The sequence below is a fragment of the Erinaceus europaeus genome, chromosome 14 (genome assembly GCF_950295315.1).
Source record: "Erinaceus europaeus chromosome 14, mEriEur2.1, whole genome shotgun sequence".
NCBI classification, from domain to species: domain Eukaryota; kingdom Metazoa; phylum Chordata; class Mammalia; order Eulipotyphla; family Erinaceidae; genus Erinaceus; species Erinaceus europaeus.
In genome coordinates this window covers 48,967,212-48,989,049 of record NC_080175.1, presented here as the reverse complement: position 1 = coordinate 48,989,049, position 21,838 = coordinate 48,967,212, and the positions used below count along the sequence as shown (strand labels likewise).

Genomic DNA, 21,838 nt, shown 5'->3' with positions numbered 1-21,838 from the left:
CCATGTTCAGCAGAGAAGCAATTACAGAAGCCAAACCTCCCACCTTCTGCTCCCCATAAAAATCTTTTTGTCCATACTCCCAGTAGGATAAAGAATAGGGAAGTTTCCAATGGAGGGGATGGAATACAGAACTCTGGTGGTGGGAACTGTATGGGATCGTACCCATTCTATCCAACAATCTTGTTGATCTTTATTAAATTACTAATAAAAAAAAAAGTCAATGTTTTCTAAGACTTAACAATAGTAAAGATGGTAACTATTTTTTTCATAACAGTATTACTGAGACTAGAATTAATATAAATCATTACTGCTCACTAACAAAATATCAATGTAAATGGTTCTTGAAAGTCACCTTGTAGAGTCTGTGGGTCGATGAGATGAATAGCACTGGTTACTCGAATACATACGCAAATCTGGCTCATATTTCCCAGGTTTTGTGCCAGTTTTGGAGACAGGCAAACAACATTATCCTAGGTGTAAAAAATAATATTTAGACTAAGGTAAATTCTAAGTATGTATCCCAATAAACAAGTTATCAATGTAAAACTGATTCATGTACATCTGCCCATATTTAAGTATTCTTAGTAGTTTTAAGTATCAACAATGGGCCTAAATTAAAGAACTGGTTTGGGAGATAACTAGAAGAATTTAATCTTTACCATGCATGCAGCTCTAGACTTATTGATGGCACTATATAGAAGTGCCAAGGAATACTAGAGGAATGCTAAGGAGAATTGTCTTTCCTGTCTGTCTCTGCCTGCCTGCCTGCCTGCCTGCCTATCTATCATCTATCTAATCTAAAAATATAGAATGAAAAACTGGGCTGGGAAGGACGGACACACACACACACACACACACACACACACACACACACACCTAAAAATATAGAAAGAAAAACTGGGCTGGGAAGGTTGTTTAGCAGTATCACACATGTGTGAGACCCAAAGCTCCTTCCCACATATCCTCTGGTACCACATTATTAAAAAAGAGTAGGAGGCTAGCAAAATAGGCTCAAGGGTGGCCCTCACACTGGAGAAAGCTTTGGTGCTGTGATGTTTACGTCTGAAAAAGTCAGCCTGGATCAGCTGAACACTGGACATAACCAAAAGAGCAGATGGGAAAACAGCAAAACTAGTGGAGTGCTAGACCTGCATTCTTAACACTCCAGCTTCACCCTAGAACCCATGCACTACAGTAGTGCTCAGGTTTCACTCTGAAATGCCAGCCTTAAAAAAAAAAGACATAAACCACACATTCATGAATATATGTGTGTGTGTGTATATATATATATATATATATATATATATATATAGAATAAAAGCACAAGAACAAACTTCTCAAAGTATTTTCACCAAACCATACATTCAGATAAATCTTATTTAAGTGTGAATTATTTTTTTTTTAATTAAGGCAATTTAATGGTTTACATTAAATATAGTCAGTTATTGACATATGGGTAAAATTTGAATTCTCATTGCTCTATGTAAACATTAAAAGGAGAAAATGTGCAGTTCTAACTCTGGCTTTGTCATTTCAATTTCTCAACTTTCATATTTCTCATCCACCAAATAAAATGATTTACCCCAACCCCAATCATGAAATATGAAAAGGCAAAACTATATCCTTAGGTATTAGCTTGATAGAAAGTACTCACAATAAATTATTATAGCTATCATTGTTCTTATATTGGGGATTAATGGTTTATAACACAGTCTTCGATACAGGAACAACCTCTTATCTCCCCTTATCCTTATTCTTGATATGTTTATCTATATAAAGCTGAGACTACAAATATGCATAATTCTACTGCTCTTGATCCAACCTTTTTCCCCACTCAGACAACTCCCTAGTGATTTAAACAGTGACTCAAGGGCTGGGAGGTGGCACACCTGGTTGAATACACATATAATGCACAAACACCTGGGTTCAAGCCCCCAACCCCCACCTGCAGAGGGCAAGCTTTATGAGTGAAGCAGTGCTTCAGGTGTTTCTCTTCCTCTATCCCTCTCTATGCCCTACTTCCCTCTCAGTATCTTTATCCAATAAATAATTTTTAAAAAATTAATTTAAGTCCCCATATGATGATCTCAAGGAAAAAAAAAATCTCAACAGTTTTCCATTAACAGTTGTTATATAAAAAAACATTTTCAAACGTTTTATATTAGATTGCCAGAAAAGCTATGACACATTTTTGCATAGAAAAATAAAAAATAGGCCAGGACTTTTCTGACAAGCCAGTATTTAGTGCGGAGGGTCGGGGAGAAGCCAGAGCATGACTCTGGCATGTGCAGCTCAACTCAGGCCCTTAACTCATGTTTCAGACTCCAATACTTTTATCTAATTATCACCTCCTGGGTTACTGAATTTTAATTCATTTATATTGCAAGGTTTTTTTTTTTTTGGTTAAATGTTATTCAGATTATTTTTAAATTACAGAGATGATTTTATAAGCATTACCACAACCGTTTAATTTCATCTTGTCAAGATCAATTTTATAGATACCATAACATGGTTCACTGGCAATTATAATGCTCCTTCCTATATTCAGTTTCATAAGCTCTGCCATGTGTTCACCAGGAACACAATTTTAAGAAAAAAATGGATATTAAAAAAACTGCAGTGAGATCTTTGCAGTGGTACACTTATAGGTGTAATGATTTGTACTTTTTAATATGGCTCAATTTCAGAACCATTCAAGAGCATATCTCTAATTTTTTACTTTTTAAAATTTAAATATATTATGGTATAGAGAGAGAAATTGAGAAAAGTGGGGGAGACAGAGAGACACCTGCAGCATTGCTTCACCATTCATGAAGCTTTCCCCCTGCAGGTGGGGACCAGGGAATTGAACCAGGGTCCTTGCAAGCTATAATGATGTACCTGCTTAATCAGATACATCATCAGCTGGTTCCCATTTCTCTAAATTTTCTTTAAAATTTTTTTTATTTATTTTCCCTTTTATTTCTGTAGTTATTATTGTTGTTGTTACTGATGTCGTCTTTAAATAGGACAGAGAGAAATGGAGAGAGAAGGGGAAGAAAGACACCTGCAGACCTGCCTCACTGCCTGTGAAGCGACTCCCCTGCAGGTGGGGAGCCGGGGGCTCGAATCAGGATCCTTAGGCCCGTCCTTGTGCTTCGCATCAAGTGCACTTAACCCGCTGCACTACCACTCATTTCTCTCAGTTTTCTAGCCAACCTCAGAAGAAAGCTGGGAGCTTATATTGTAGATTTATAAATCAGTTAATTATAATTCTCTTTTGTGAACATAAGTTAATTGAGGAAAAGTACCTTGCATATTGGAACAATTTCCACAGAAAAGGTGCTTTTGTAATTATATGTGTTACTATGGATATCCTGAGAGATCAGTCTCTGTGATGCTTTGTATCTATTAAGAGAAAAAAAATAATACAAAAAGTCTTCTATAATTTCAGGAATGTTATTTTTCACCAAATCTCATATCATCCATGGTCTAAAAACTATTTTTGATGCCTGCTATGATGTTAAATTTTATCTGCTTGTATTTGAAAATCTTCACCAGTTTACAAGTTATCTGCTAATCCACATCAACTAAAAACCTTTAAGACATGCCCCTGGGTTAGGCCAATATTATACGTCACAGTACATCTCCTACAAGACTTTGTTTACATTGTTTTCTCTAAAAACTTTCCATTTTAGGGGTTTAACTCCATGAAGCTTCTCCCCAGACGGCTCAAACTTCATTTTAAACTTTTTTCTTGCTGATATACACTACTGGTAGACCAGCCTTAAAAGTATTTACTGATGAATGTGGATATAGTAGAGCTATCCAAAGGAAAGTTTACATGCTTATTAGTTAATGTCTTTTTGTTTTGTTTAAGCAATTAAACATTTAAATATTCCTATCAATTTTTAAAATTATTTTAACATAGTTGAAACTTTCTAAATCCGAAGACTGAAGGTGACCTACATTCATTTCCCAGGTTCTCGGATTAAGTAAATTGGGTTCAGAACATACCTACAGGGAACTGTGGAATGAAGAAATTCTACCATCTTCTGAGCATGTTGTTTTGAAGAATAATAGAAATCCAGACCATCTTTAAAAAAAAGTTACATGCAAATCATTTCACAATAAAATATTTCTCTACTAACCTAACTACACCACAACTGTATGCAGAAAAAAAATTATACTGAGGCCACAACAGATAAAGTATTTCATATCACTTAAAACTTTGTTTAATATGAAGTCACAAGACCTCTTTTGGGGTCAAAAAAACAATGAGCTGGGAGGTACCTCACCCAATAGAGGTCCCACTTCACCATCTGAGAATGTGAAAAGCAGGGTTCCAGGTCTCACCATTAACAAAGGTCCCAGCACCAGAGAAATTTCACAAGTCCTAGAGCAACTACAGAGCCTGCCTACCCTTACTCTCCCTTTCCCAGCAACACCTCCAACTTAGAAAAAAAAAGTATATAGACATATAAAATAACAGAAATATCAACAACTAAAGGGTAAGAGAGAAGCCACTCATTGCTACTCCCCACTTCAAGTAAAAGGAAAAAAACCACCTAAGGATAGAGAACCACTTAAGAGAACTAGTAGGAGAAAACATTAATTTCTTTGCATTAAGAAATATCAAAATTTACTACTTTACTTAAAAAAGAGACAGGCAGAGAGAGTGAAATAGACAACAGCAGCAAAACTGCATCACAAACATGGCAAAGTAGACACTGTCCAACTGAATTATTGTTGGGAAATTATACAGATGTGGTCAAGCTTGCAGAGCCCACAGACCACCTTATTTCCATGCTAGTATGGCCCACCCCCATATCTACATACCAATCTTCTGCTTTGTCTTATAAATGATTAAAGGTCTCCCTCCTAGGTCCCCACAGAGGATTTAGTTGGCTAATTCCTGCCAACTAAATCCCTGCCAATGGTTGCTAAGAAAGCCCTTACCATTTCCAGCCCCTCCCACTTATGGTATTATAAAAGCCACTTCTGTTTCTGGTTTCTCTCTCTTCCAAGTCCAGACCTAGAGGAGGTCAGGGTGCAGACAGGACGTGGATGCTGGCCACTGCGGCTGGCTCCACGTGGCTTAACCAGGTGTGATCACACCTGACTCTGGGGCACCCACATGAATAAAGATTTGTATTGGCCACAAGCTTGGTTCTTGGATCATCTCTCCCACCTGCAACACTAGCCTGATATTTGGCGCACCAATGTGGGACACCCCCCCCCCCCCCGCCCGGCCCCGCCTTCAGGAAGAAGTACGAAGGCGCCCCAGCCCCCAGATAAGTATATGGCCACTTGGCTCTCTGCAGCCTTTTACGAAGGCACTGCGGTTCTTTTTCTCCCTCTTCTTATTTTGCTGAGACACCTCTATCATGGGCAACCTTCCTCTTTATCAAGAGGATTCCCAAACCCTCTACTTCTTTTTCTCTAGACAGTTTCTCTGTCTCTGGGACATTGCTCTGGGCCACACCTTGGTTCCTCTTGACTGTGATCAGTGATCATACACTTGGGAGATTCACGGAGGGGGGCAGCACCCAAACCTCCTGCAGAGAAGGGCAACTCTAATTTGGGAAATGGCCCCAGTCTAAGGGACCTTGAGACTAAGATCCAAGATTTAACAAAGCAGGTCATTCTGCTTGCCCAGCACCATACATGCTTTCTAGAGAAAGCAAAGCCTGCCCCAATCCTGACCCACCCTAAGCCCTCTGCATTTCATTTAGTGGCTCCCCGCGGCTCCCGTTTCAGCAGACATGTCTCTGGCTGCCACCACCACTTCTGCAGCCTCCCCCTGGCACTTTTGCCAGAAGCAGGATGCCATCCAAGACCCATAATGCAACATAGCGAGATCTTAAAAATCTGGTTTATAGAGTCCAAAAACAAAACCTCCCTATCGATTCTCTCTCCCTCCTCGGTCTCTCTGAATATCTTAAGCTTGCTGTCTGCCCCTCTGCTTCCAGTTGTGTTTTGTAAGAGAGTGATTTGAATGACTAAATTTTTTTACATGACACATTTTGCTCAGAGTACTCTGAAACTTAACTGACTTTATATAAAAATGCTAGCTAGACGCAGCCATGATTTCAGGAGACATCCAGAAACAATCCTAAATTTTTTTTCTTTCCCCCTCTTGGTTTTTTTTTTTTTTTTTTAAGTCTTGGTATAAATGTGAAACGTTTAGTCTTAAACTGTGTGAGTAAAAATGGTTCAACTAAGACAGTACAGATCTAAATTTGTGTTTGACATGATATGCCTTCGTAACAAGTTTTTCTCCTATGTGTTAAAGACTACATGTTTATGTGTGTACTTCAAGTTTGGTAAACATTAACTTTAAGGTTAAAAGTGTAACTCTGAAGATACATTCTTACCAGGCAAAGTTAAATGAAGGAGTTTTCACCATGATTCTTATAAAGGTAAAATTAATTTGCTAAAGCAACTGAGTATTTAAGGTAAAAGTCTAAACATTTAATGTGACGATTCATCATCTCCAAAATTAAAATACAAATTCTCTATACAGGACACTTTTGGAGGGGCCCCCAAAATGCCCTGTGAACTAATCTTGTGGAAATTAGTACACAACAAATCTGGCATCAATCTGACATTATAAATGTTCTAAGAAACACTGTCACTAACATGTGTTAACTCTCTTAAGTAACCTGAGTTTGTTTAAAGTCTAAGGTAAAAATCAATATATTTTAAATAAATTTGGTCTGAAGATCCTACTACAGAGACTCCATAAAAACTAGGTTAACCTTTAAATTTATTTTCTTTAAAATTCAGTCTTTCAAAATAGGTATTGCACACCTGGGGTGTGTCTCCATCTTAAATGGATGTGGCAAAAGGTAGAAAAGATGCTATTAATATGTTAAGCTCTCATATAACTTCTCAATTAAAGAGGTAGAACCAGCCTGGGTGAGTGATAGATCACATAATGGCTATGCTAATGATTCTCATGCCTGAGGCTTCTAACAATGGTTCTTCTCTTTACCTTTCCACATTTTATTGAACTTAAATTGTTTAAACAACCTTAAAATCATACTAGAAAGGCCTTCCAAAACTATAAAGGTATTTAAATCAATTATAATTGAGTTATCAATTATAGTAAACTTCTAATTTGTTACAAGTTTTTTTCTTCACATATAAATGTTTACAGCTATGTCAAGCCTTCACCTGAAGAAGCATCTGCTTATATGGTAAGGTATTAAAACTATATAGAAGCCCTGCTATATACAACTTAACAACTTTCACAATTTTCTACAATTAACTGGTGTATCTTATTTTGCCACTATAGACCTGCTTTTGTCAGCCAACAATTTAAAGATGTTTTCCCTTTATAACATCACCTATACCACAAACATCTCTTACAACCCCCAAAGACAAACTGTTGTTGAGAAGGCCCACCAAACGTCTAGGCCCAATTAAGTAAAGAAAAAATAGGGGATACATCCCCCTATATTCAGTGGGCTAAGGCACTAACTACATTAAATCTCTTTTAATATATATAAAAATTCGAACCAGATGCCCTGCTAATCATGGGAAGCAGATTTGTGTTTCTTTCACAGGGAATTACCAAAAAATCCATTTGGACCCTTATCCTCTGACATCGCCCACAAGATGACAGGACTATAGCATCCCCCCCCCCAAACCCAAGATGTGACCTGACACAATTTGGAGAACCTGATTGGCAGACTACAAGGACAGAACTTTCTTACTGCCTTTCTCTCGTCCATCACTGTCTGCCCTTCCTGCTTCTGCTTCACCTGTCAACTTTTGGTGGTTTCAGCTCACTCTCTACAGAAAAGCAAAATTCCAGTGGTTGTCCTCCCCCATTGAGATAGACGTTTCTTCTATTGGCATTTCTTCCCCTTGTTCATTGGCACTGGACTGATGCTTCTATTGGACTTGCCGGTACACCTCTTGGACACTCCCTTTACGTTGCTGGGCTTCTCAAGGACTGACTGCAGCAGTCCATGGACTTTGCAGCCATCTTGGGACTCTACAACGCCAAATAGCCCCTTCGCCTGACAGGCCACAAGTCTCTTCGCCTGGCAGGCCAAACACCCCCTTGCCAATGGTGGGTTAGCGTCGCAGGTGGGAGAGATGATCCAGGAACCAAGCTTGTGACAGTAGCAATACAAATCTTTATTCATGTGGATGCCCCAGAGTCAGGTGTGAACACACCTGGTTAAGCCATGTGGAGCCAGCAGCAATGGCCAGAGTCTACCTCCCAGTCTGCACCTTGACTTCCTAGGTCTGGATTTAGAAGAGAGAGAAACCAGAAACAGAAGTGGCTTTTATAATACCATAAGTGGGAGGGGCTGGAAATGGTAAGGGCTTCCTTAGCAACCACTGCCAGAGATTTAGTTGGCAGGAATTAGCCAACTAAATCCTCTGTGGGGACCTAGGAGGGAGACCTTTAATCATTTATAAGACAAAGCAGAAGATTAGTATGTAGATACAGGGGCGGGCCATACTAGCATGGAAATAGGGTGGTTTGTGGGCTCTGCCAAGCTCGACCACATCTGCACAATTTCCCAACAAATTATTTTGCTGGTGCCAACCTCTTTAATTTTCAAAGTAACTACAAAACATAGGTGGCAAGAAAGTTCACCTGGATGGGAGCTAGTTTTGCATGCATGTAGCACAGCTTAAAAGTGACCACCACCCCCCCAAAACACACACATTGCAAAGGAAGCATTGGTTGTTCTCTATATGCAAAAGTTGATGCACAGTGGCAAAGCTCCAAGGAAGACAGATGGACAGAAGGAGAATACCCCTTCAGGAGTAACAACTATTGCTCTTCCTTACCACAAGAGTCACTCAAGTTACTCAGAACAAAGGTATGTTTAACTACTGGAGAGCCACAAATAGATGCACAGGCTGTAGCAAAGCCCTTTATGTACAAAATCACCTTATTGATTACTTAAGTCCTGGGTCCCTAAGAGCATACCTAAAAACAAACATGTTAAGCTTCTTTTCACCCTAGGATTCCCATTCTCATTGGTTCTATTACTGTTCTTCAGTTCCTGTTTATTAAACGTGACCTGCTTTACATCTTGCCACCTTTCAGCCACCAAGTTCCAGAAGCTACTACCATCGCATCCTGACTTCCCTGGGCAGACGATCTCAGTAATGTGTCCTGGAGCCTCACCTCCCTAAAGCCCTACCCTACTGAAATAGATAGAAAAAAGCTGGGGGTATGGATTGACCTGTCAATGCCCAAGTCCAACAGAGAAGAAACTACAGAAGGCAGAACTTCCATCTTCTGCATCCCATAAACAATTTTGGTACATACTTCCAGAGGGGGAGAACTGTTAGCAGAAGAGGTCCAGAGAATTCTGAAACATTTGACCTTCGTTTTTATACCATCATGGAGAGGGGAAAGAATGTGGAAAATACCTGAGGAAGAGGAAGCCCCCCCCACACACACACATTTTTATTGGATAGAACAGATAAATTGAGAGAGGAGGGGAAACAGAGAGGGGAGAGAAAGACACCGGGATCCTTGTACTTCAAACTATGTGTGACTAACCCAGTATCACCGCCTGATACCACCTGAAAGCTCTTTAGGACACAATTATTCTAGATTAGTAAAGTGGAAGATTATCTAGCTTCTCAAACTGGTATCATCCCAAATGCTTTGAAGTTTTATCTTACCATGAATCTCTTTGATACGGAGAGTATTCTGATGCATTCCATATTTTAAAATCAATTGTTCAAGATAGTAGAAAGTCTTTTTGTGCAAAGTCTAAACATAAAACACATTAAGATTAGTAAGTGAAATGTAAAAATGAAGTCATTTATTGAGATAGCAAACTGATTTTTAAAAACAAACCCAATCTTTAGGAACATCTAAAATGTGACTGCGCTGCATTATGTGAATGAAACATGAACCCCGGTGCCTGGAAGGTTGTCTAAGCAGTTTATAATTCATGAAGCTGGAGTTTAAGGTGGAAGATGCATTCTTCACCTTACCTTTTGCCGGACCTGAACCACAGCCTTCCAAAAATCCTTAGCTTCTACTCTATGGCAATCTCCACACATCTGGGACTGAACAACAAAATCCACTACAAATACCTGTTGAAGGATAGCACCATTCATCACCTAAAAAGAAAAAAAAAAAAAAGAACAGTATGAACTGAAAAGATGTATGATTAAAAAGTTAGCTCAAAATGTTTTCACTTCGTACTTTGAAATCAGCAAAAATAAATCAGTAATGTTTTAATAGGTAATAATGGCCAGATGGTGGCTAACCGTTTAAGCCCTTGGTCCCCAGCTGTAGGGAGTAATTTACACTAGCAGAGGGAGTGCTGTAGGTGTCTCTATTCTGTCTCTTAGCCCTTATTAAAAAAAAAAAATTACTGTTTCAAGAAAGATTGAAATAGCATTTTAATTTACCTTTCATTGAAGAATTTTTCAAACAATATATCTATATCTGGCATAAAGCTTATCCTTAAAAATATTTCTTTACTTTAATTCCAAAAACTAAAGTATTCCTTAACCTAGCTGTTTCAGAAATCATATAAGATTTTCAAATAGATTCCTGGGTTTCATATCCAGTTTGATTGAGTTTGATTATTATGAAAAGCTAAATTTAAAAGTCTTTGCTTTAGCCCATAATTTACTTCAATCTTTTTTCATAATGAAAATAAAATAGAAGATTATTTTGGCTTACTAGTTATGAACTAATGACCTGATCATTTGCAGATATTGTGAAGAAACACAAATACACAAACAGATTAAAAGCATGATTATTTCCTTTTATGAGGCCATAGTAACTTAGCCAGTCCCTCATTCTCACAAAAGCCACTTTAACCATAAGACTGTACAACTTACCTCTTTCTGAATAGTCAATTTAACTTTAAGTCTCTTAGAATGGGGCTCAGTCCAAACAAAGCCTGCATCTACAAGCCGTACCTTCAAAAAGATAAGCAAACAAGTAACAGATTTAAGTTTATATGCATAATCAACATGCTATCTCCCCAGCCCTACAAGGGGACATTTCCCATCCAAGGCATGGCAATAAAAGGAAATAAAATAACAATTCAATGACTGCATTAATATAATAATATTCTAACTCAAGCAAAAAAAAAAAAAAAAAAGTCCCTATGCTAACTACAGGAAATGTATGAACTTCTACAAGGATATTAAGTACAGAACCTTGCTAACCCTACATCCCCCTGCCCCCAAAATGTATGAACTTCTACAAGGACTATCCTTTCTTTTATTTAGTACAGAACCTTGCTAACCCCACATCCCCCTGCCCCAAAAAGGTAAAAAGAAAATTATTACAGGTATTCTCAAACACTGAATGCTAACTCCACAGCAGTGTTTAGATACTAAATCAGCAAAATTAGCTGAGGTAAAGAGTTTGTTATATGTGAGAAACAATGTAGTTCAATATGGCAAAATGGGTGTCTTGAGAATGCAGTGGGAAAATAAAAATGAAAATTGTTCCAGTCATTTGAGTAAGTATTCTATGTGACCTGAACTCAGAGGTCCAGAAAATGAAAGAAATGGAGGCAGGTGAGGTTTACTTAATCTCTTAATCTAAAAATGTCACAGTTCACATGACAGTACATCTGCTTTGCCATAAGCAAGATCCAGGTTTGAGTGGAGCCCTATCACACCAGAGAAGGCTTCAGTTCTGTGTTATTCCCATGCCCCTTAGAAAGTTGGGGGGGGGGGGGGTGCAGAGCCAAGATGGCAACTTGGAGGCAGCTGCTGACTTGAGCTCTGACGACAACAGCGGGAGGATAGGTAGGATATTACACTGTCAGCAGGACAGGGAAAAAGGTGTCCTAAGTGTGACACCAAGGAGGTGTCATACTTAATCTTGGGTTAGAAAACGGAGGAGAAAGGAAATCTTCTGATATTCCCTGAAGTGCACCCCTCCCCCCACCCCAAAACTAGAGCCCAGGGGCTGGAAAGCTGCTACTAGCAGGCTCCTCTCTAAGCTTTTTTCTTTACCAAGATTCCTGACTCAACGGAGGTGTCATTCCAGTTATTTTCCTATTTGATTTCCCTCTCTCTCTCTTTTTTTTCTAAGTGGAAGAAGCTCTAGTTGAGTAACAAAATATCTGACCAATCAGAGCCTCACCCCTGCCTGGGAAAGACTACCTGGAGGTTTTTTTGTTTTTTTGTTTTCACAATTGGTGGTCTTTGCTCAGGCTGCCTGAGCTAATCCTGAGCCCCCCAAGCTGCAGACTGACTGTTAGGGTTTTTTACTCTATTTTATCTCATTATCACTATATCCCCCCTCCTTCTACAGGCTGACCAAAATTAACTGTGACTGTTTTTTTCCATTGTTAGGTGACTGGCTGTCCTGTCCATTGTGAGACAAACTTGTCTCATTCTACCTCTTCCATCCACTTTCCCCTTTTTTCCTCCTCCTAGCTAATTCAAATAAACAAAAACAAAAACAAAAACTTGTTCCTTTCACTGCTCTTTATTTTTTTTTTTCTTATTCTTCTGTTCTTTTCTTCCCTCCTCCTTATTCTGCTTTCTGAATTCAATGATACTCATTTGTGAATTATTTTGGGGAAGAAATCTGACTCAGAGTGGACTCTCCTCTTACTTCCCTTTCTCCTCTTGCTATCCCTAGAATTTACAGTGGACAGTAGATTTGCATAATTGTCTAATTCTTGCTTTCCCTTTTTTCCTTTTTCTTTCTCATTCATTTAAATTTGGTTGCTATTTTTTCTTGGACCTGAGGTGTTGTTTGGCTAACTGGTATTGGTTAAACTGCATCAATCCTTGCTTCAGTTACTATTGTAATTTCTGAGATGGATGACTGCATTTGTCATAAAGGTGTTTAGTATAGTGTCGCTTGTACCAAAAACACAACAGCTGAAGAACGACAGAACAGAAAAACAAAAAAACACATCAATAAAAAAATGATTAGATCAAGAGCAAATAAAACTGCTCCTACAATGAATGAAGAAAGGAGCTCAGAAGAAACTCCAAGTCAGTCAGACGTGACCACAGATAAGAAAAGTATGCAAGCAATAGTAAACTAATAATCGCAGCAATGAAGACAACTATGGAGGAAAGGGCTATCAGATATAGGGAAACAACAGATGAGACCCTAAAGGAAAATATAAGCTACCTCGAGGTAATCAGAGAACTAAAAGCTGAAATAGCTGAACTAAAAGGTCAATTAGCAGAACAAGCTAATACTATAACTGAACTGAAGAAAGAAGCTGAGGGAAGGGAAAGCGGACTAACAGAAGCAGAAAACAGAATTAGCCAGACAGAGGATGAGCTAGAGAAAACTAAAAAAGAGGTAAAAGAGCTCAAGAGATTGAGACACTGAAAACAGAGACATATGGGATGATCTCAAAAGAAGTAACATTCATATCACTGGCCTACCGAGGAAGAGAGGAAGGGGAAGTAAACATTCTAGAGGAAATAATAAAAGAAAACATTCCAGACCAGAACAACAGAAAGGACATTAAGATTTAAGAGGCCCAGAGAGTCTCAAACAGAATCAACCCAGACCTGAAGACACCAAGACACATCATCGTTACAATGAAAAGAAGTAAGGATAAAGAAAGGATCCTACAGGCTGCAAGAGAAAAACAAAAGGTCACATGCAGGGGAAAACCCATAAGATTATCAGCAGGCTTCTCCACTCAAACTCTAAAAGCCAGAAGAGAATGGCAAGATATCTATCGAGACCTGAATGAAAAAGAGTTTCAACCAAGGATAATATATCCTGCTAGACTTTCATTCAAACTAGATGGGGTTATCAAAACCTTCTCAGACAAACAACAGTTAAAGGAGGCAACCATCACCAAACCTGCCCTGAAAGAGGATCTAAAAGACCTCTTATAAACAAGAACATCATTATAATACTTAGCGTGTATCAGAGCAAATAAAAAAATTGTTGAATAATGGCACTATAATACATTAAACTTGTATCAACAAATGTCAATGGCATAAACTCACACATTAAAAGGCACAGAGTGGGAGGATGGATCAGAAAATACAACCAAGCTATCATAATATTTGGGACACAGTTAAAGAAGTACTGAGAGGGAAACTCATAGTCATACAGTCAAAAACAAGAAAAAGCCCATATAAACGACCTTACTGCACACCTTAAGGACTTAAAGGAACAAAGGAATCCTAAAGCAACCAGAAGGACAGAAATCACTAAAATTAGAGCAGAAATAAACAACATCGAAAATAAGAGAACCATAAAAAAGATCAATGAAGCCAAATCTTGGTTCTTTGAAAAATTAAACAAAATTGACAAACCCCTAGCCAGACTCACTAAACAAAAAAAAAGGGAGAAGACTCAAATTAATAGAATTGTAAATGATAGAGGAGATATCACAACTGAAACCACTGAAATCCAGAAAATCATGCAACAAGAAAAAGCCCATATAAACGACCTTACTGCGCACCTTAAGGACTTAGAGGAACAAAGGAACCCTAAAGCAACCAGAAGGACAGAAATCACTAAAATTAGAGCAGAAATAAACAACATCGAACATAAGAGAACCATACAAAAGATCAATGAAGTCAAATGTGAGACTTCTGTGTAGAACTATAAGCTACCAAGCTAGAGAATCTGAAAGAAATGGAAGAATTCCTAGAAACATATGCCCTTCCAAAAGTGAACCAAATCCACCAATCAAAGAAATCGAAACTGTTATTAAGAATCTCCCCAACCACAAAAGTCCTGGACCAGATGGCTTCACAAACGAATTCTACAAAACTTTCAGGAAACAGTTAATACCTATACTTCTAAAACTCTTCCACAAGATCGAAGAAATACTCCCTTCCACCTGTTCAGCTTCATGGGGGGGTGGGGGTGAGACACAGTCTTTTGGTGGTGGGTATGGTGTTTATGTACACTCCTGTCAATTTGCAGTCATATAAATCACTAACTAATATGAGGGGGAAAAACTGACTGAATATCTCAAACTTTTTAAAGCACAGACTGAGTCTTTTTAATACATAGGCTGAGTCTTTGATATGGTAACTTTCTTAAAAACTTAGTCCAGGGAGAACAAAAGCAACTGGTGGCATAGCTATATGCAAACAATGTCATAGGACATGAAATATGGTGAGGGTGTGTACAATACAGCAAATCCTAACAAAGGGATTCTTCAAAGTTAACCCAATTGCCAAACAATGTGATTATTGCAATGACTATCATCTTCTTAAATCCTAAGACAACAGGAATCTCTGGCTATAGAGCCTATCCCAATCCTGGAACCTTTGGGGTGGGGCTCACTTCCCTGCATGCTTCTCTGAAGACAGGCCAAATAATACTGCATCCGCTGATTCCAACCTAATCAATGTAACAAATACCATCTCAGCATGCTTCACCTCAGACTGTGTACAGAGACATCAGGCATGGATTGCCACCCTTCACCCTCATTACTCCAGTGAGACCTTTCAAATTCCATTCCAGGAGGTTCATTTCCTAACAAAGACCCAAAACCTAGATATGGTTTTGGGTCCCATAAGATAGAGCCTATGTTCACATGTATCTATAAATTAGGGCAAAATATATACCTGAAAGCAAAAATACACAATAGTCCTTAGTGAGTCAATATACAGTTCATAATGAAATAGTGTCCACTTAGATAGCCTCCTCACCTACTTCCTATTATAGTGCTCTCACTAACTCAAAAGCTAAAGGCTAGGAGGCAGCTTCTTATTCCTATAGTAGTCTCAATCTGCTAAGCAAAGTATTATAGGTACTACTAACCCCCCACCTCAATATCCAAACTCCATCTGCAGGTGTGGAGAGGACCCTAGACATCCACTGAACAATGTGCCAAGATGCTCTGTCAAATGGAGTGATCAACCTCACTAGCCTTCACTCTGCACCAGTGCCCCAGACATATCAGTTACTGTGACCAGCACAGGAACATGATTCTAAATAGTACATGCTGTATCTCACCTAACACTGCTGCCCAAATTCTGAAAGTTCTTCAATCTGTGCCTTCTGGAACACAACATTCACACGCAAATCGTTCTAAATCCTAAATTTCTTCACTGGGCATCCCCCTCACCCCAGTTTTTTGAGTATACATGCAATGACTCCCTCTTTGCAACTAAGACTTACTTTTCTTCCATCAGGTACCAGAGAAAAATCCTTGTTTTTAATTAATATTTTCAAACCATTCTCCCCATCTTTCTTTAAACACTCCTTTCTATGAATCTAAAATCACCCCCCTCTTCTTAGGTTACTGTTTATCTGCTGACTCTAAGTATACAAACTATATGAGATTATATATAAATTATATTGGCCTCTTCTTACAGTTATTTTCTAACTTTTGGGTCACCTATTCTCATTTGTTATGATTTTTTTTCCAGCTAAGAGATGAGAATTAACTCCTCCTACCTGGAGATTTTGTCCTCATCTCAGCAACTAATATTCTTTATCATCAGAATTAAAACCCCTGAGAAAATATCAATTCTACACCTTTCATTCTTGAAATACCACTCAGCTCTGCAGCTCATTTTCTCTAGTTCATGGGCATTATGTTCAGATAAAAATCAGCCTTCACAAGAACCTACAAAGTCTGTTTCCATAACTCCTCTGACTTCATCTCTAAATGCAGTTATCCTCCCCACTACATTCCAATTACCATTTGTGTTCCTGCCTCTGGCTTTTATTTTTGTCTTTTTCTATCTATTATCCTTTTCCCCACATCTTTCTCTCTCCCTTACAACTTTTAATACCTGCTCACTGAAATGTCACTTGTAGAGTCCTATTTTTAAACTGCAAGGTATCTTTGTACAGTTTTTATCACCTTTCTGGTTTGTCTCCTGTGCAGAATTTGGAAAATTTTAATATACTACAGATCTTACCTTCCTCACTGCCACACACTCCTCTAAACTAGTAACTTCTGTGAGACAGTTAACACTTGCTACTGCCTCTCTAACAGCAAAAGCAAACTACCACAGAGCTGATACCACTGTCAGAGAAAATCAACCAATACAAAGATCGGAACATAGAATAAAAGAAACCACCAGGAAATTCCACTAGGAAAAATAATGTGGTTAAAAAATAAGCAGTGGAATAATAGACTTAATCCAATAGGATGAACACTGGGCCAATTCTAAGGATGATAAACACAGGAGAAATTTAAGAATTTATCCAGTATAAGCAATCTTATCAGTTTAAAAAAAAATAATCTGAAGATCTTCAAACAAATAACATACCTAGAGGTATTGAGTCATAAGCTTGAATGTAATATCTGTTATATAGACAAAGTAAATTGGACTAAGGAATCCAGCTTGTTTGAGGATGATATTTATACATTAAATTACATAAAAAAAAAGACCATAGGCCTAGTAGTCCTAAATTAACAACTTTATATGAATATTTTCAAAAATAAAGTACTACACATAAAAGGTTCTCAATAAATGTGAAAATAAATTATCTTACATTAACTTGTTTTCATATTTAAAACAAAAACATTTCCATAAAATATATATACAACTGGGAGTCGGGCTGTAGCGCAGCGGGTTAAGCGCAGGTGGCGCAAAGCACAAGGACCAGCATACGGATCCCGGTTCAAACCCCGGCTCCCCACCTGCAGGGGAGTCGCTTCACAGGCGGTGAAGCAGGTCTGCAGGTGTCTATCTTTCTCTCCTCCTCTCTGTCTTCCCCTCCTCTCTCCATTTCTCTCTGTCCTATCCAACAACGACAACAACAATAATAACTACAACAATAAAACGGGCAACAAAAGGGAATAAATAATAAATATATATATATACAACTTTAAAAATGGAAACACAATCTGCAGTACTTACTAACTGCAATATTTAATTGCTTGCTTTTTTTAACCTACTCACGCAAGCTTTTTTGAAAATGAACTTTAATGAAAAATAATAATAATAATAATAAATGAAGTGATTTTAGCTTTGACCCACCTTACTCAGAGGGGCTTTGAGTTTTTTCAAACACAAACTAAGAAGTTCCCTTGATTCTAATGCACATTGTATCCAAGTTGCTGGTGGCTGGAAATACCTAAAAGAAAAAGACACAAGTAAAAAACAGGATCTCTCAGAAAAAAATAAGCATTTTCAGTTGAACATACAAATACAAGCCTGAGAATTAATGAACGATCACTAACATTACCCAATTATCTTTTAATACTTACAACAGTTTCAGGAAAATAGTTGAAAACTAAAATTAGTGTTTGAGTAGTTCTCTCTAAATAGCTTCAAGACTTATTCAAAAGCCACTAAGAACTCTGATAAAATGACAGCAGTAATCTATGAAAAACATGGAGGTCATCTCAAAATGCATTAAAATGGTCTACTGGGCACATCTAAATTGGCTTAAGAATTCTGTCTCATACACAAAAAAGGCAAAATAGTTTATACCATCTCAAAGTGCTGGGGAAGTGTGTGGCAATAAATCACATTTCACATGCACTGTATATGACTGGGTATAACTCTGGTCTCTCTCTCTCTCTCGTAAAAATAAACAACCATTTTAACAAAAAAACTGTTCAGTGTCTGTGATGGCTCAGCCAGCAGAGTGCACATTTTATCATGTGTGAGGACCTGGGTTGAGCCCCTGGCAGTACACAGAAGAAAAGTTCCATTGGTAGTACCTCCCCCTGCCCCAGCCCCCCACTGTATTTCACCTGGGAGTGGTGGTAGAGCTATGTAAGCACAAGGATCCATGACACTCTTATGACAAGGAAAAAATTTAGCAGTCCTAAATTAAGTTTAGCAATTTTGGTTGATCTTTTTAAAAAATATATTTATTTATTCCCTTTTGTTGCCCTTGTTGTTTTATTATTGTAGTTATTGATGTCGTTGTTGGATAGGACAGAGAGAAATGGATAGAGGAGACAGAGAGGGGGAGAGAAAGAGAGACACCTACAGACCTGCTTCACTGCTTGTGAAGCAACTCCTCTGCAGATGGGGAGCTGGGGGCTCCAACTGGGTTCCTTACTCCAGTCCTTGCGCTTTGTACCATGTGCACTTAACCCGCTGTGCTACCGCCCAGCTCCCAAGTTTAGCAATTTTATATGAATATTTTCAAAAATAAAGTACTACACATAAAAGGTTCTCAAAAAACACGTTAAGATAAATTATCTTACATTAACTTGTTTTCACATTTAAAATATAAAAACTTTTAAAAATGGAAACAAAATCTGCAGTACTTACTAACTGCAACATTTAATGATTGCTTTTGAAAAACCTACTTTGGAAAAATTTGCTTTCCAAATTTAAAATATTTTAAAATATTAAACAAGTGATTAGCATTAAAGCTTAAAGTATTGGTACTTTGAAGTTTTTTAGTCCACTGAACCAAGGACTCAAGACAGTACCTAGTAAGTGCTCAAGAAGTATTAAATATGTCCAATGTGTTATGTGAATACTTTGTATTCTCTCCCTACTTGCATGATTTTTCACCTTTACCCTATGCAAGTTCCTTTGTTTAAACATGCTTTTGGGGCTAGAAAAGACTTCATGGCATCTAAGAAAGTCCCTTCAATTCTGACAAAACCAGTTAAGGCTTGGAGGTTAATAGGCCAAGTTTCAAAAAGCTAGTTTGTGAGAAATCCAAAATAAACTAAATCTCCAGATTCTTTGTCAAGACCCCCCCCCCAATTACCCATGCTTTCAAGAATAACACATATTTATGTCTCACTCTGAAAAGCTTGCAAACTGTAAACTCCTGAAATAGTACACGTTTTATGTTTCCATATATACAAACGTTAAAATGTTTCTTGGGAAATAATTTACGAGTTCCTAATAGGATTAATGAAACCTCCCACGCCTCCGAAAACACACACACAATCAAACCAAACCAAGCCAAACCCAAACCTAACAGATTTTTAAAACACTGTAACTACTGGCTGGAGTGCGTGCCTGGTGATAGAGCAGCATCCCTGCATGCTGAGGCTCCAGATGTAATCTCTGACAGCACTTGGGTGCTGGGGCAGAAGTGGTTCACATCCTTTATAAAATAAAGGTGAGCTAGAAAGGTGGTCAGCGTTGGACTGCTATCCAGCAACACAATAAAAGAAACACAAACACAAGCTGATAAATTGCTTATAAGGTATGTCTTATTGTAGCTCCTACTAACTAAAGGGGACAAATAAACAGGGAGGGAACGGAAATGTCCTTACAACAGGAACCCTAATCCTATCTATCATCAAACTACTGGTCAAACCTACTGGTTTCTTACAAAAACCAGAATTAAATGCATGGTCTTTACCATCTTAACTAACAAATAACAACAGTAAGCTATAAAAATATAAAATTCTAAGATTTTGGTAATGCTATAAACAAAAACTAAATCTCAATTTCACGCACTCTATTCTACTTATCATAGTGTGATGTCGGCATATCCCGGTGAGTTTTCTACATAGAAATCTCGACATTACAATAATAAAATAGTACTGCAACATACCTCTGGCACTGTTTGCAGAAAGAAATGGAGACCTGTTTAGGGATGCCCTGGCTGATGTCCACTTTACTCCGTAAACAGGCCACACAAATGTTGGCAGGATTTGGGCTAATGGGAACACCACACTCGCAGCACAAGCTTTAATAAAGGATAAAAACTTCCAATTAGGTTTCATAACTGACCTCTTACACGTTACAAACCACCATAACACTTAGCAGACTCCTGAGCCATGAGGCCACAGAGCCCTGCGCATCAGGAAACGACCGGCTGGGGGTCCTGGTGCCAAGACCGCTCTGGGGGAAGGGGGGGGGCAGGTTCCCGGGTGCGCCGTCTCCCCGCGCCCCGCCGCTGCAGGCCGCAGACTCACACATCGCCCGGAGTGCTGGCGGACTCGGCCAGGTACTCCATGACCCCGGTTTCCTGCTCGAAAAGAAGGAAAAAGAGCTTCAGCAGCCATCCATCTCCGCCAGCTTGCCGTGGGGCCAACCAGGCCCGGAGTGACACCCCGAGCCTCGGTGGCAGCACCTCAACGCACACGCCCCGCAGCCCAGGAGCACCAGGCCTAGGTGCACCCTGCCTCCTCGCCGAAAGCGCCCTGAGGTCACGCGGCAGCAACTCCGATCGCCGCGCCACACCCGACCAGACGGATGGGAAAAAACGCAGCGCCCGAAAAAATCGCTGCGGCGTCAGCAGCCTAAACCGACCCGTGGGAAGCGCAGAGAGGCAGCGGAAGCAAACTTCCAACTCTCCTGTTAGCCCCCCGGGAAGCCACGCGGAAGCGAAAGGAGAACCCAAGACTGCGAGAGCCCAGACACAGCTACGCAATGGGAGGAGCCGGCAAACGCAGGCACGTTGTGGGCGGGGCTAGGGGGACGCAGGCACGTGTGGACGGGGTTAGGTGACGCATTCACGTTGTGGGCGGGCGGAGCCAGAAAGACGCAGGCACCCAGAGTGGGTGAGACCAGAGCGGTAGTGGGCGGAGGAATGGAGATTAGAGTCACAGACTGGGTCTACTGGGAGAGTGCTGCAAGACAACTTTAGGGCCCAGGTGCTCTAAAGAGCTTTCTCAAACGAGCTGGAGGACTGAGGTGTAGGTGAGACTTCGGTGCTGATTGCTCCTTTCAAGGGCAATGAGAAGCCATTGGGCAGGGCTCAGCTTCAGTGCCTCCACTTGTTCTTGCACCCCCTCCATAGGCTCCTGGGCTCTCCAACAACAGGCCCAAGCTCCTGACCATAGAACAGACTTACATAAACTTTAAAAGCCATTTGAAATACTAAACAAAGGACCTACTGATAGAAGTTCAACTTACTATCACAATGATCTCATTAATATGCAGAGTGGATGCAAGTCAATAAATAAAAAGCTAAAAAAAGTTAATTAACTTACCCATATTAAGTCATTAACAAAATAGGAAAAGGATTATTACCGACTCAACCTCACCAAAA

The 21,838-nt window shown here is 39.2% G+C and overlaps 1 protein-coding gene across 3 annotated transcripts in view; it reads right to left on the bottom strand.

The window, feature by feature from the left end:
* The window catches only part of NMD3 (NMD3 ribosome export adaptor), a 36,975-nt gene extending 15,743 nt beyond the window's left edge, over positions 1-21,232 (bottom strand). The window contains exons 1-10 of one of the 3 annotated variants that reach the window (XM_016192068.2): positions 21,097-21,232; positions 20,760-20,812; positions 20,396-20,530; positions 17,893-17,989; positions 10,825-10,905; positions 9,964-10,092; positions 9,646-9,736; positions 3,997-4,075; positions 3,291-3,387; positions 353-470 (exon numbers count right to left, since the gene is read on the bottom strand). In XM_016192068.2, coding sequence (XP_016047554.2) covers positions 353-470; positions 3,291-3,387; positions 3,997-4,075; positions 9,646-9,736; positions 9,964-10,092; positions 10,825-10,905; positions 17,893-17,989; positions 20,396-20,530; positions 20,760-20,800 — 868 coding nt within the window. In that variant the 5' untranslated portion in view covers positions 20,801-20,812; positions 21,097-21,232. Of the gene's footprint in view, positions 1-352; positions 471-3,290; positions 3,388-3,996; positions 4,076-9,645; positions 9,737-9,963; positions 10,093-10,824; positions 10,906-17,892; positions 17,990-20,395; positions 20,531-20,759 lie in introns of all 3 variants that reach the window. The other 2 variants (XM_007531957.3, XM_060171895.1) reach the window with 2 other exon arrangements.
* Positions 21,233-21,838: the final 606 nt, after the last annotated feature.